General features: G+C 41.1%; 1 protein-coding gene across 1 annotated transcript in view; it reads left to right on the top strand.

Annotated features, from left to right (window-relative positions):
• Nucleotides 1-3,971: 3,971 nt before the first annotated feature.
• CATSPERB (cation channel sperm associated auxiliary subunit beta) overlaps nt 3,972-15,598 on the top strand; it is a 79,875-nt gene continuing 68,248 nt past the window's right edge. The window contains exons 1-5 of the mRNA XM_063147633.1: nt 3,972-4,047; nt 5,496-5,593; nt 7,824-7,976; nt 11,331-11,391; nt 15,110-15,205. Of these exons, the coding sequence (XP_063003703.1) occupies nt 3,972-4,047; nt 5,496-5,593; nt 7,824-7,976; nt 11,331-11,391; nt 15,110-15,205 (484 nt within the window). The remainder of the gene's footprint in view (nt 4,048-5,495; nt 5,594-7,823; nt 7,977-11,330; nt 11,392-15,109; nt 15,206-15,598) is intronic.

Raw genomic sequence — 15,598 nt, 5'->3', positions numbered from 1 at the left:
AATTAAATCCAACCTATTTTATAGTACTCTTGGGTGGTATTTAGGGGACATTTCAGTGGCTTTTTACCTTATCCCAGTGACATGGAGGAAACTGGACTAGAATTAAATAGTATCTCATTTTACAGTTATGAAATATTTTTCCTGGAGATAACACTCTTGTACTTGGCAGAGTTTACTCAAGGATCTCAGATTCTGAGGCAGTCTTCTCACAGCCTTGCCACATTGTGTTGCAAGGCACAAGGACATTAACTGAGCTTTGCTTTGGGTGTAAAGATTGTTTTGTGCTTTTATTAATGTAATCTAGAGGCAAAATAAGATATAAGAAAGTCATGATTGCATTTTATGTCTTGTTTGTATTTATTTATTGAATGATTTTTTATGCATTTAACAGCATATGCTGAGTTTTGTAACTGACCCCAGAATAGTTGTTTTTAAATGGATATTGTCTGTTTTTGTTTGTATTTTATGCTGTTCATGGTTTTAAATTTTGTATATTTCTTTTTAATGTTCACTGTTTTTAACTTTTGTAAACCACCCAGACAGCTTCGGCTATGGGGCGGTATATAAAAGTAAATAATAATAATAACAACAATGCCACTCCTAAGCCGAAAAGGTTCCTAGAGCAGCCCTGCCTATTTCTTTCATGCTAAACATTTTACAAAACCTTTCTGCAGGAAATAGAGAATTTAGATCATGGCCTGTGTATCCCTTCGCTTGCACACTATCTGGCTAAAAGTTGCCAAGATCAATGGATACCCTTAGTGTAAACAAGGTTACTTGACCTCCCATATTCCAGAAACCATATTCTGGCTCTTGCTTAGGACTGGACTGGACTCTGTGACAGGAGGTCTGATATTACTTGCAGTATCTACAAGTTGGTTCTGCTGATTGCATCAGAGAACCAGGCTTATCTGATCAGTGTGAGGCAACAAGGACAACTTGCCTTTGTTTTTTTAAATGAATTTTGTCATGAGTTTGTCTAAACTCAGTTACCACTGGGATTGAGGTATACATGAGGCCTCTAGCCCACATTTCTCTGAGGGAATCTGTCACTGTGCCCCTCCTCCCTTACCTTGTAAAACACCCCACCAACTTGTTGGAAAAGTGCCCTCTCTGAGGCAGAGTTGCTACGGTAGTTGCTAATGAAATGTTGCAAAGTCGGAATATCTGGGCTGGAGCATTCCTAAATAACCAAAAATCAAGTTAATGTTCTCTTAAGGAACAGTGATTACCTATCTCTTTGTGTTGATGCTTGCCAAAAGAAAATACCATGTATTCTCTTTTCCAGCTAGAAATTTCCCGTTAGATGGTGTCTGCGTATGCAGCACCAAAGAAGATAGTGTATAAAACCTAGCTACCCTTGCGAGGTAGGCTCATGCTTTGCAGCAATTAGCTCCTTGTGTCTCTTATTCTGCAGGATAAATGTTGTTTGACTCATACTTCATCTCCTCTCCTCCTTGTGTGCTGTATTGGACTTAGTACACCAGGGAACGAGCTATTTTTGCAACAAACCTCATGTTAAGAGGCAGAAGTAGATTGAATAATGGAGGTCAGAAACATCGCAACAAGCTGACTAATACATCTAGTGGCAGGCATGAACAGGGCCAGATCTACACCAAGCAGGATATAACAGTTTGAAGACAGTATATGGAATGTGTCATGGGCCCAAACAATTGTCAAAACCATTATAAAGCAGTAGTGTAGATCCTGCCCAGATGCCCCTGGCATTTCATATTGCTGCCTAGCTCCAGTAGCAGATCAACTGAGGAAAATTACATGGCTAGCAGGTCTCCTGTGTAGTTGTTTTGTTTTTATCATTGGTCCACACTTGCAAGTGTGGAGTGGTGGTGGAACTGGAAAGGGAACGTATAATCTGTTGCTGCCACATGATTTTCTGCTTTCTGAGAAAATCTATCATTTGTAACCCCTCAGAAAGATTCCTGTGGTTTGATCAGTCTATGTTTATGATACATTTATCTGTGAGAGGAGTTGATATCTTCCAACTGCCATCCTGTGGAATCCAAAGGAAGAAACAGTTGATTGGCTCTTTTGGAAGTATAGTAAATGTCTCAGTAAGGGCTGCGATAGAGCTAGATGAGAAGGGCTCTGCAGCGGAGCCAGGTGAACATTTACCCTTTCTAGAGTTAGAGCAGCCATGTTTTAAACACAGGGGGAAAGAAAACAAGGACAAGCAAGGGCGTGGGCAGAGAATATGATTGTGAAAAGCTAGAATATTTTATAACATTTTCTGTCTTGCTCCCTCTGAGTGATGTGCAAATAAATCTTCACAATAACTCACAGATGTGACAGTGCTGATTCTGTAGTAAAATCAAAGGCGGTCTTTCTATAGAAATATATGAGGGCCACACTTGCAAATAATTAGGAAAAAAGACTGGATTCCTAGTCCTATGTTATATCTGGCCATAGAGCACAGTGTCTTTAATCTCCCACCTATTGCAGGCATAGCAGTCAGGTGTTTTGTTTGTTTCAGCTATATTTTAGGGATGAGGTGAATTTTTTTCCAGCTATATTTTAGGGATGAGGTGAATCAATGTGGTCAACATTTTGTTTTCCTCAGAAAGCTGTTTTCTGTTGTTGTTGTTGTTTGAATTTTGGGAAATCCCAAAAGGCTGCCATTCACTGAGGGTCACCAGTATAGGGGACAACAGTTGTGTATGTAATAAAGACACATTTTCAGAGGGGAGGTCCAGCAGCTCATTTTATTTTACAAGTGCAGCGCTAAATGCAATCCTCCAAAGAAAAGACAGTTGAAACAGACTTGTTAAATATGTAAAGTTGCAAGGTGCTCGTACAGCCGTGTTTCTAAATGTAACTAGAGGAAATGATTTTCATAGTTGGATTTTTCTATTTTCATAAGAATGTTTCTTTTTTGGGGGGGAAGTATTTCTACATATGCATATATAGATATTAATCAAAATATAGAAATGTTATGTTGTTGTATGTCCTATGGGCCTGAGCCCCAAATCTTTAAAGCGCCTAGCAACAGCCCTGCTCTTCATTCCTAATTGTAGGACATATATATATATATATATGAAAAGAAATGAATTACTGAGAGTTTGGCCACACAACTATAACTTATTATGTAGATACTGCAAAACGAAAGATTGAGCGTTAGCAGTGACCATCTGCTGATTGTCTATGGTACACAAGCTCATGTCTGGCAGTTGGTGGTAAAATGGCAGAGGCTGATAGGATTTACAACATTGTAACATGCTCAAAAGGCAGTCCTGCTGCAGTGCAGTTAAAGTACTGGATCTGCAGGCGTTGTGTCCCTAAATGCAGTTGTGAGGGGAACGACAGTTAATCCAGGAAAAGCAAAATGGTGGTGTTTCTCTATTCCTCATCCCTGACCAAATTGTTGTTACTGCTGTAGCAGTGAATGAATAGTCGCAGGCAGTGTTTGATAGGGTGACCATATGAAAAGGAGGACAGGGGTCCTGTGTCTTTAACATTTGCATAGAAAAGGGAATTTCAGCAGGTGTCATTTGTATATATGGAGAACCTGGTGAAATTTCCTCTTCATCACAACAGTTAAAGCTGCAGGTGCCCTGCCCTCTTTTAAATCTGGTCACTCTAGTATAGCTCCTGCACTTTAACTTGTGATGAAGAGGAAATTTCACCAGGTTCTCTAAATGACACCTGCTGAAATTCTCTTTTCTATGCAACTGTTAAAGATACAGGAGCCCTGTCCTCCTTGTCATATGGTCACCCTAGTGTTTGAGAAGCCTGCAGTATATTATAACTGACTACCTTGCTTGATAAACCTGCGGTTGTCTACACAGTGCCACTTTCACTGATGATTCCCCGAAAATAATTGCAAAGCGACAACCATCCTGATACATGCGCAGGACTAAATGTGGAATAGCCTGCCTTGAAACTTCACAGGATCGGTTACATGGCCGTAATGAACAACAAATAGCGACTACATTTCTTTTCCCCTCCCTTTACAGATGGAGTTGTTGTGGCTTTATATTATGTTCGGAGCAGTTTTAAAACGTTCAGTAGGAGTTTCCTACAATAAACAAGGCAAGTTGAGATTTCCATTATATCAACTTTCTAATGTCCTGTCCAGATTATGAGTACTGGAGCCAATCTACAAGGAAACAGGTTTTGAGGCGGTTCTATTTAAATACAGATTTTCATGAAATCAGGCTAGCTCACAAAAAGTTTGTATAGAAGGTCACCAAATGGGTAGGTGCGGGGAAGTGGGGAGGCTTGCTCTTTCTCCCTGCACCCCTGCCCACTCAGTGAAGCTTTTAAAATCAGTAAGGCTGACCATACCTTTGCACTTCCATACCTAACACCTTCGTTATGCTCCCCTCCCCACTCCTGCACTCAGTGAATATTTAAAGGGGTAGGCAGTGATTGAGTACAAGTTCAAAACAGCTGAGGGAGCTGAAAGGACAAAGGTTAGCATAAAGGTGGCAGTCCCTGTTCTGATGGGTCTTACTTCCCAGGCAGAATCTAGTATTAATATTTGAGTTTTTGAACTTTTAAAAGCGTAGCCAGTCCCCATGCCAGCTGATGGAGCATGAGGCTTCTGTATGAAGCTGAGTGCTTAATTTCGTCTGGGAAGAGGCAATTTAAGTTGATTGACTATTACAGCAACCTCACTGGTATGAGAGACTTTTGACTTGGAATTCAAACCAGTCTGAGCCCCACTTCTGGCCTACAGTATTGAGAGTGGACTACATTGCAGGGTTGCTGTAAACCTCTTTATTCACAGTCATCCAACCTAGGTACAAATAAACCCACGTAGGCTTAGCATGCCGTATGGGGGGAGTTTTCTGTGCCCATGATAGGTCCACAACCCACCTCGTTACCCATCCTCTGCAGAGTGAGTACGGCCCCTGGGTTGTTTACCCTGTTGTCTGTCGAGCTCTAGCCCTCTCGGGCAATCTCAGTGGTAGAAATCGCCGAGCGGCAGCTGGAGCAGCCAGTGTGACTCCATTCTTGTCACGGTGGCCACTGGGATGTGTGGCTGCCGCAGCGGGAAAACAACAGCAGGACCAAGGGTAGTGGGGAGGTAAGGGAACCACACTGCTCGGCATGGTTCCATGATTGGGGTAGGGGGGGCATGCTTGTCATGGCTTCCTTACCCCTCCTCACTCTGTGTTTCTACTACCCCCCTCCCCATGGTCATGCAAACAGGCCCTGCAGGATTGTTATAAACTACTCAGAACTTGACCTGCATTATTCAGTGTGAGCTATATTGCAGGGCTGTCATAAGCCCCTCTCTTTCAGTTTGAACTATGGGAACATTGAAATGCATTTGCTTTCAAATTGCATTAGTAGGGTAACTTTTTTTTTAATGTTTCACACTAAATAAAGACAATGAACAGGAAGATTCTCTGTGTTTTTTATATCTGTGTGTCTTTCTACATCCTCCTTTTCTAACTAAACTACTCAAACAAGATTATGGTATGCAGTAATCTTTTCAAAGATATTATAGTAATTACATTTTTCTCCATTAGAGAAGTCCAATTCAAGTTTTGCCTGCTACACAGAGGCTTTCAAGAATGATACTTTAAAACCTAAAGCCATTAAATTGTTCCTTCCAAAGAAAAATTTGGTAAGTTTTCAGTTATACTTTTCTAGTCACTATGACTATAGAAATGTAAAATATGTAAAAAAATAACTGGTCATAAGCATGAAAGAAAATGGTAGGCTTTATTATTCCTTGTAATACTAAAATCAGTTGGCCATGACCATAACAGTTTGGAAAAGAAATGGGGACATCCCAAAAAACAGAGTTATTTCTGCTTATTCAAGGGACATCCTAGGCAGGCTGAAGCATAGACACTTGTAAATCTAAATTTAAATTAAACAAAATGGCCCAAGAAGCACCTGTGAGCTTACAGAATGATGAATCATAGAAATAAGAGTAAGTCATCTAATTATCTGAGAGAGGAAACTTCCAGGTTCACATTGAAAATCAAAAGATAGGAACTATTGTCCTTGCTGCTCCCCAATCACTATGTTAAATTTTGGATTTTTCCATTATTTTCTAAGGTTAGCACTCACTTCCACTGTGGGGGTGAAGGTTGGGATGGAGAATAGGGTCTAAAGGAACCAGACACTTGGCGCACTGTGTGAGTCTATACATTTCGTCTGTGGCTAAGAGGAGTTGAGATATGGAATGTTAAAGTGTAAGTTGAAGTGAGGGAATGAAAACTGAGGGCAAGGGAAAGAGGAATTGGCCTGTTTAAGCTCCTAATAGCTTATAAAGACTACCCTGCAAATGTTGTGGGAGAGTAGGGGGTGGGATGTGCCATCATACATCAATTTAAAAAAACACCTCCCCTTTTTGTGTTTTATATGGGCATGTTTCATGAGAAGAAAAGGAAAAATGACTGATTTTCTCTTTCCCAGAGCATCATCAGACGGGGTGGGGACGGAAACACGCTTTCCTACCATTGCTTCCCCCCCACTTCTATCCCACAATACTTCCTCTTATTTTGCAAGGGGAAGAAAGAGGAAGTAAATAATGACCACGTGGCACATTGAGGGGCCGTTTTTATCCTGCTGCTTCTCCTGTGGAAGGGACTGTTATTTACAATAGTTAAAATTAGAAGAATTTCAATTTCTAGAATAAAAAATTCTCTAGCTGTGCCAGATTCAAAAATTTAAGACCTATCTTACTTTGGAAGAGGCAGGGCTTGCAAACTAATGCCCCAGTTTAATTCAGGGTGAGGCGGAGGGGAGGGGGGAGGAAGGGAAATAAAACACCTCCTAAGATTAAAGAGGCAAGCGAATATCCCTAAAGTTTGTGGGGAGTTGCTTACTTGGTAGAGTAGATGAGATGGCCATTGTGAGGGGTTTCCTTTTTTCATTTAAAAGAAAGCGCAATATAATATAATTCCTATTATTGACAAGGCTGTTTTTAAGTGCAACAAAACCTATAATCTGATCCACCTCATCTATGCTATAGTCAGGTAACCCCCCATGAAAACTATAGTGAAATTTGCCCACACGTCCTGAAACTAACAAAACACACACCCAATGGCCCTACATAATTTGGGGTGGGGGGCGGATTTCTCCATACCTTTACTTGTGAATCCTTAAAGCACAGATAGGGAATAAGTAGCCCTCCAGATGTTGTTAGACTCAATTCCCATCAGCCTTAGCTAGCAAAAACAATGGTGAATGATGATGGGAGTTTCTAGTCAAAAGCATCTGGAATGCCATACATTCCTCATCCCCATCTTAAAGGCTAATACACTTATCGGGTCTGTTCAGAAGCAGTTGGGGGAAGGGTGTTTAGGGGCACTAGAGGTTTTGTTTTTTTAGGAAAACCATGGTGCTCCTTCACACAACTGGGAACTGTGTGGCATGCTGTGATTTACTTACACTTCCCTGCATCATAGTTAGTCTCCTAGCCTCCTGCCGCTGGTTATCCCAGTGGCAATCACATGTGGGGTAACTGCTCCATCCGTTGTTATGTGTCGCTGGAAGTGATGAATGCTCTAGGTGGCTGACTCTATGGTCAACTGGGTTTTTTGCATGGAACATCCATTTTAAACCATGGAGAGCCCAACAGATGACATGGTAAACTACCCCAAGGCCTCTTAACTCTATTGCAGGGGGGTGGTTCATTAGCATCAGTATCAGTTTTTCTCCCCACATGACAAGCTAAGTCATCATGGTTTGTTTCCCAATGCTAACCATGGTGGCTTAGCATTACTTGTGTCTTGGGCTTTTGAAGTCTAGTTCATAAGATTGTCATTGAAGGTTTTGATGGTACTGGATGTTATGGATCTGTAATTCATACATTAATCCTGTTTTTTTATTTATTGTTAAAGAAAGTCATTTGTCATTTGTATGACATCAATAAGGAGGACACCAAGGAGAACAGAAGGAAGAACCTACTTCTCTATACTTCAGCAGGACTTGCTCCCAGCATACAGATCTTCAACAGTACCTACTCAAAAGTCTTCTACTTCAAAATGACTTTGGTAAGACATTTTGAGAGGTACCATAGCTCAGTGGTAGAGTACATGCTTTACATACAGAAAGTTTTAGTTTTAGTCCCTGGAATTGCTAATTAAAAAGAATCAGGTAGACTAGAAGGTGATCTAAAAGGCCTCTGCCTGAACCCTGAAGAGCCCTGCCAGTCAGAGTAAACAATACTAGGCTAGTTGAACAAATAGTCTGACCTGGGGGTTGTCTATATGAGGTTGCGTTTATGCCTCGAACCCCCACTATCCCGCACTTTGCTCCTGCTAGTTATCTCCACAGCAAGAAGTGCAAGTGCGAGGTTTGCAGCCGAAGGAGCCGCTGCACCCATGCTGCTGTGTCCATGCACCACCACCCAATTGTGCGTCATTGCATGAGTGCCGCAGGTTTCAGTGGCCATTCGGCTCGCTAGTCTGCCCCCTCCTTCCCCTCCTCCTGTCTGGCGATGATAACCAATCAGGGGTCGCTATTGGCCAGGACACACCTCTGATGCAACTCTGGAGCAAGGCGACAGAGGCAAATGTGTGTCTGCGCTTTGCTCACAGGAAAAAGTTGGGGTAATCCCTGACTTTTCTAGTCTGCGTCATATAAATGAACTAGCGCCACTGCGTAGCCATCCCGGGGAAGGCCCCTCGTCAAGACAACCCCCTGGTGTAAGGCAGCTTCCTGTTGCTATTGCAGGAACAAGTTGACAAGCAATGGAAGAGTTTTTCCAGGAAAAGCAATTGTCAGGTGCTGATTCCAACACAGGCTTTTTCCTCCAAAGAACATCTGTGAAGCCATATCTGTGAAAACGATTACATGGGGATGCAAAACCTATGTGAAACTGTGGAAAAAATATTTATGAAAAGGATTAGTCAAGAGTCTTAACACATTAATCATGGGTACAGCTGTGAAGGGCCGGATAAGAACTGCAAAAATTCAGGGAGGGGGAATGCATTTTTCTTTCCATTTCTTTCCAAGGTCCATTTTTTGCTTTTTTCCAAATAAAATTGAAGAACTTTGGATTATGAAATACTGCCTTTTAGAATTTAAGACAAAGTATTTATATATTGTTACCCATCTTTTACTCCCCCAAAAATGATTTCTAAAAACTATGACATAAGATCAGGGCTTTTTTAGAAAGGCTAAAGATGTAAAATATCTGGAAATAATGAAGCAATGGGTGAAAATGTTTTTTAATCCTCTCTGTAAGGTTCTCAGCATAGTTATTTCTTTCATTTCTTATTAAAATTATTGATTTAAAGCATATTTTACAGATCAACATTTATGCTCAGTTTCCCAACTTGTGAGTAGAGTCAGCATTGTGCATTATTGGCTGTAAATGTGCATTCTTGACAGTTTGGGTTTTTTTCTATAGAGTCCTGTTTTTCTCATGCTGTCGTTTAATGTAGTTCTTATCTAATCAGACAATACTTACAAATTTACTAACTGACTTTAGTTTAAAATTTTAAAAAATATTATGATAATTTCATGAGCAAATGAAGTTATACATAAAATAACTTTAGGAACAGAAACACTGATTTTTGTTACTAAAGCAGCCCTCCCCAACTGTGTGCCCTCTGGATATTTTGGAGTATAGTGCCCAGCATTTCTGACCTTTGGCCACGATGCCTGAGGCTAATAGGAGCTGAAGTCCAAAATATCTGGGGGGTACCAGGATGGGGAAGACTGTCTTAAAGCAACAAACTTTAGATTTGTACAGAGTGCTAAAAGAAGAAGTATTCATTTTTTTTGCAGGAAAAAAAGTTTATTTACATGGCCTCAAAATGTCCGGAAATGTTACATCTCTAACCATGGGTTTTTTCCTGAAAATCCAGACCCCTCAAAATATTTCCTGTAGTACAGACAGATGTGCTTCTCTCTCTGAATCAGTGTACTAGTGCAGTTGCTTGTCAGAAGAGGGTGTTGCTGGCTGCTTTCTGCTGCTCTTCAGTGGCATCACTGCAGATGGGTATGTTGACTGTGGTGTTACTGCTCTCAGTTCAGCAGAGTTCAAGAGAAAGGTGGCCAGTGGAATCCACCTGCTTTTATAAAGCTTCTGGCTCTGGCCTCCATCCTCGTTCTGAGCAACGCTGCTTAAGCACAACCAAAGCATCCTGTTTGTCTGCTTTCCATTCAGACCATCAGGCCAGATAGATATGACATTTTGAGCAACCTTACAAGTGTGTGTGCGTGTGTGTGTGCCTTTGTTTTACTAGCCCTTCTGTCCAGTCATATCTATCTTGTAGCCTGAAAAAAAATGTAGCATTGGCAGTAGAGGAAAACATAAAATTAGCAGTGATCCTTGAGGTCTCCCCATCCAGACCACTGCTTCAGGATGCTGAGAGTCTCTTGATGCAGCGGTTCTCCAAGGCTCTGTTCCACATTGAGAAAGACGAAGGCTGAGCAAAGCCAGATCAGTGGGAAGCCTCTGCTTCACGGCACTCCCAGCATGTTGATGTAGTGGTTCCCCAACATGAGGGCTGTCCTAAGCATCCTGATGCAGTGGTTCCATTGAGCAGAACAACTCAGTAGGGGAGAGATTGTGGTGAGGGGAGGTTTATGCTGCCTAATAGGTATGTGTGTGTGAATAGTGTTGAGGAAGAGTGTGGGGCGACCCTGCCTACTTTACACTCTGGCCTTGCAAAAAGACTTCCCAGGTGGTAATACAGCACTGAGGCTAAAAAAAAGCTTCTCCACATGGACCAGAAAAGAAGACTTCATAAAAGTTCCTTTATTCTAGGTTCTCTTTCCCTTTCTCTTTTTTGCATATTTTTTTTTCTGGAATGGGAACTAGGTTATCTTTGTAATTGTTTTCGAACTTCAGACAATTAAAGAATACAATCACAGGATTTACCAGGATTCTGTTTAAATCCTTGATTTTGTTTTAAAGTCAGAACTAAAGAAGTGAGGGACAAAGGTGTAACAGGAATGATTGCAATTGGGATGGAAAGGGAGTTTGTAGAATAAGATGTGGAGAAGCAGAAGCACTGGGTGTGGAGCAAGAATGTGACAGGTTAGCAAAATGACAGTCTGGCAGTTCGTTATAATTTAGGTGTAGCTGACTTTTTCCCCTGTATAAGCAAAAACTATCTATTATGTCTCACTTTTTATTTCACTCCTCTTCCAAGGTAAATGCAACATGTTTTTTAAAATCTCCATACCAGCACTAGGTTAGGCTTTAAGATTGGCTGGCCCAAGGTGATACAGTAAGATTCATGGCTGCGCAGAGCTTTGAAGCCATGCCTTTCTGCTCAGAGTCTTAACATTTTCAACTACACGATATCAGGCTGCGTATTTTATCTAAAATATGTGTGATTCTTCAGGTTTTAAATTTTTAAAATCTTATGTTTGAATTTCTTGATCAAAAGGGAGCAGATGTGGATTCGTGGTCAATTGATATCCCCCGAGAAGAGATTACATATAATACAGGTGAGAGATTGCTATAATTGTCTGTAATTTCTCTTCGTAGGCTACTGATGTTTAGCATAATTCATGCCAGTGCTATAATGTGGTGGTTCCATCCTTTCCGTTTCTAAAACTCATACAATTGTACACCATCTTCTTCTTCTTGGTCTCTGTGCATCACACATATGGGCTCCGCGACTGCGCGGAGCTCGTTTCAGAAACTTCCATAGCTGAGGCTAATGTTTTTTGGTGGGAACCCTTCCTCCGCCATCCACTGTGCATGCCTAACGGGTTCCCGCTTTATTTATTGCATTTCTATACCGCCCAATAGCCGGAGCTCTCTGGGCGGTTCTTCTCCTCAGTTCTCTTTCAACCACATTGCTGAAGGGACATCTCACTAGAACTTCTGTTTTTCTCGTGAGGAGAAATCTCTTTTTTACAGTGCTGAGGTTTTTGTTGTTTTTCTTTTGCTTAGTTTTATTCACACACACACACACACTATTTGATCCCTCCGACGATCTCAGATCGCATTGGGGGCAGGGACTCAAATGGTCGTTAAGGCTCCCTTCCAAAAATGTGTTGAATGTGGCAGCAAGCTTCCACCAATGGATGGACATTCACTTTGTTTATTTTGTCTGAAAGAGGCTCATGTTGTAGAGACCTGTCGCCATTGTACAAAATTCACTAAACAGACAAAAAAGAATAGAGCTGATTGTTTAAGGGCAACTTTGTGGAAAAGAACTCTAGAGGCCGTGGATACTTTGGCGCAGCCAACCGCAAACCATGTCTGAGCCACCTAAATAAATAATAATAATAATAATAATAATAATAATAATAATAATAATAATCCACTCAGTGCCCTTGGACCATGGGTCGTTCCGATGCCTCAGCTCAGGGCAGCTCTTTAGCTGTTTCTACAGTGAAAAAGATATCAAAAAAGACTAGATGACTCAAGCCTTCTGGGGATGCTCATAAGAAAAAGGACAAATGGCCAAAGAAACCTCATACCAGGGCTACGGTACCAAAGGAGGTTTCACCTCTTCCACCACTATTGAATTTGCCAATACCGCAGATAGACTCTCTGGTAGCAAGGCCGCAACCAACCTTGTCGGTACCGACTTGGTTCAGCCTACTTCTACTCTGTACAGCACCATGTACATTGATGGTGCTATATAAATAAATAAATAAATAAATAATAAAATGTCAGAGAGAAGGTTCCTCCCACTTCCGGCGATACCCACACTCCTGACCAGAGATCAAGGCAGAATCCGTCACCCTAATCCTCAGAAGCTCAAACTCACAGTATGGAGAATCCCAATACTGTGACCATTGTCAGTGTGGATGTTGATGCCGTATTGCAAGCAGCCTACAAACCAGCAATGAGGAAATCCTACACTACCGAAATGAAATACCTTCTCAAAATACACAGTTTTGCACTGTTTCCAACCCTTCTCTGCGTCTTTAAAAGATGTACTTACTTTTTTACACACTTTATATGCAAAGGGGCTGAAGCTGTCATCAATCCGTGTGTACTTGGCTGCCCTAACTGCTTTTTGGGGCTCTATCCAAGGATTTTCACTATTTACCCATCCTGTTGTAAGAAGATTCCTTCAGGGGATTAAAAATCTAACCCCTTGGATTTGGAATTTTGTCCTGACATGGAGTTTGTTGTGCTTCAATCTCTGACATTGAGACCATTTGAGCCAATGTCAACTTTGGATATTAGATCAGTTTCTTGGAAGGTTGCCTTTCTGATTGCTATAACGACAGCCCGTAGATCCAGCGGTCTGCCCTTCATATTGATGCACCTTATCTGATTTTCCACAAAGAGAAAGTTGTTCTCAAACCGGATGTGCCCTTTTTACCTAAAGTGTTTTCAGACTTTCATTTCAATCAGGAGATAGTCTTACCAGCTTTTTCCCCATCCCCTTCCACTCCAGTGGAAAGGGCGTTACATTCACTTGATGTACAACGAGCCCTGGCCTTTAACAAGGCTAGAACAAACAGCTTTCGTAAGACACAAAGGCTGTTTGTCTGTTATGGTGGCCTTAAACATGGACAACCACTGCCATCTCAGAGGCTAGCAGTATGGATTGTTGATACAATTAAGCTCGCTTACAAGTTAAAGGGCTCACAGCTGGATGGTCTGGTGACAGCTCATTCAACGTGTAGTGTTTCAATGGCTTCCAGGGCAGACTGCAATTTTGGGAGAGCAGGCTTATTGTCTATCTTACAATAGGACATCGGTCTACACCTATCCTTCACCTGTAAGTGAGCTTGTTAATCACCCATATGTATGATGCACAAAGACCACGAAGAAGAAATGCAGGTTGCTTATCTACCTAGTTCTTTGAGTGGTCATTTGTTCATTCACACAACCCACCCACCATCCCCACTTTAGTGTCAGTGTTGATGTGCTGTCGATACTGAGTGGTTTATCTCCTAGTTATGGGGCCAGCAAGTCGGTCTCAAGGAACTGAGAAGGGCGGGAACCCATTAGGCATGCACAGTGGATGGCGGGGGAAGGGTTCCCACCAAAAAATGTTAGCCTCAGCTATGGAAGTTTCCGAAACAAGCTCCTCACAGGCGCAGAGCCCATATGTGTGAATGCACAGATGACCGCTTGAAGAACTACAGTTACAGGTAAGCAATCTGCATTTCTTTCACACTAAATCTGCCCTATGCTTGCCCACCTTTAAATTTTACTTTTCGTTGCTTTTTAAAAATATACTCCAAATTAGGTTTCAGTTCCAGTGAAATTAACTGGACATAACAAGTTCTTGACTGAATTGTACCCATTATGCTTTTTATTACATAGTTTCAGTCAAGACAAATGAGTTAGCTCTATTAGCTATAAGTCATAACTATATAAAGTCACTTTGGCCCCATTCAGAAGACACCTTAAACCATGGCTTTAACCATGGTGGTTAAGCCAGAAAGTTGGTTTGTGTTCAGAAGACACCTTAAACCATTGCTTTAACCACAGTGAATGAAGCAAAAAAAACCTTATTCACCATGGTTAAAGCCATGGTTTAAGGTGCCTTCTGAACGGGCCCAATGTAAAACACAGAAATTGTAGCATCATGTTGCAAAATACAAATAAAGTATTCAATAAAATGTGGTCCTTTGGATATAAAAATATAAAAAGCAGAAAGCTTAAGGTTATACCAGTAAACTTAAGCAGATAAACTCCACTAGAGGCAATTCTAATTGTCTGGACAAATGTATGACAAATTTAGTAAGGCCAACAGCACGTAAAGAAGTTCTATAAGTGATATATTTATTTTGGCCTGATAGCAGGATTTTTTTTTCAAAGTCTCCCCTCCCAAACTGCCATATCTGTGGGAGGGGGAGCAGATTGCAAGCTGGAGGAGGACAGCACCAACTCTGTTTTTCTGTGACCCCTGACCATGGCCAATGAAACTCCTGTGGTGCTCAGTAGGTTTTCTACATGCCAACTAAGCTCTCATGAAAGTTGGGAACTTCCAGCTATCATGAGAAGAGGACAGGCAGAAATCTCACAACACCTGGAATTTCTGGCATCTTTTTAGCCAATTGCTAGATATGGGAACCACTCTTAGCCCAAAATATAAGCCAAATGGTTTATAAATAGTTATTTGACCTTAACAGAGGTGAATAACACCATGCCATGACGGATCACATATTAAAAGAACATATAACCATAATACTTGTTTGTTCATATGAATAATCTCTTTCTCTTTTGTACATGCTGTTGAAGCAGATATTGCTCCAATAGAAGAATGGTTTGTAAAATTCAATATGCATCATGGATTAAATATGTTCACTACTGAAGGAACCTTATTGGATATAATGCGAGGTAAGACATAACTTGCATAGACTGTTGGGGGCTTTACAAGTAATTATGATCTTGATGAAATTAACTGCAGCATAAACATTCACTTTAAAGCTTTCTGAATTTATTCATACATTAAATAAATGGCCTTATACTTGGAGGCCAGCTGGGACACTTATCCCAGTGATGCCATTATAATAAAAGGAAATATGGGCACACAGGATAGTTTGCTGTCAATTGAGACATATTTTCAGGAGTTCTTTAGGCCTGAGGAGTAGAAAAAGTGAATCAAGATCAAACTAAAGAGGAGTTACATAGACTTGAAATAAAACTATTCAGAATTGTCTGTCTTTGGCCTAATCTACACCAAGCAAGATATTGCACTATGAAAGCAGTATATAAAAGGCAGGAGCCACT

Source organism: Elgaria multicarinata, chromosome 2 (genome assembly GCF_023053635.1).
Source record: "Elgaria multicarinata webbii isolate HBS135686 ecotype San Diego chromosome 2, rElgMul1.1.pri, whole genome shotgun sequence".
Taxonomy (NCBI): domain Eukaryota; kingdom Metazoa; phylum Chordata; class Lepidosauria; order Squamata; family Anguidae; genus Elgaria; species Elgaria multicarinata.
This window is presented reverse-complemented; position numbering and strand designations above follow the sequence as displayed.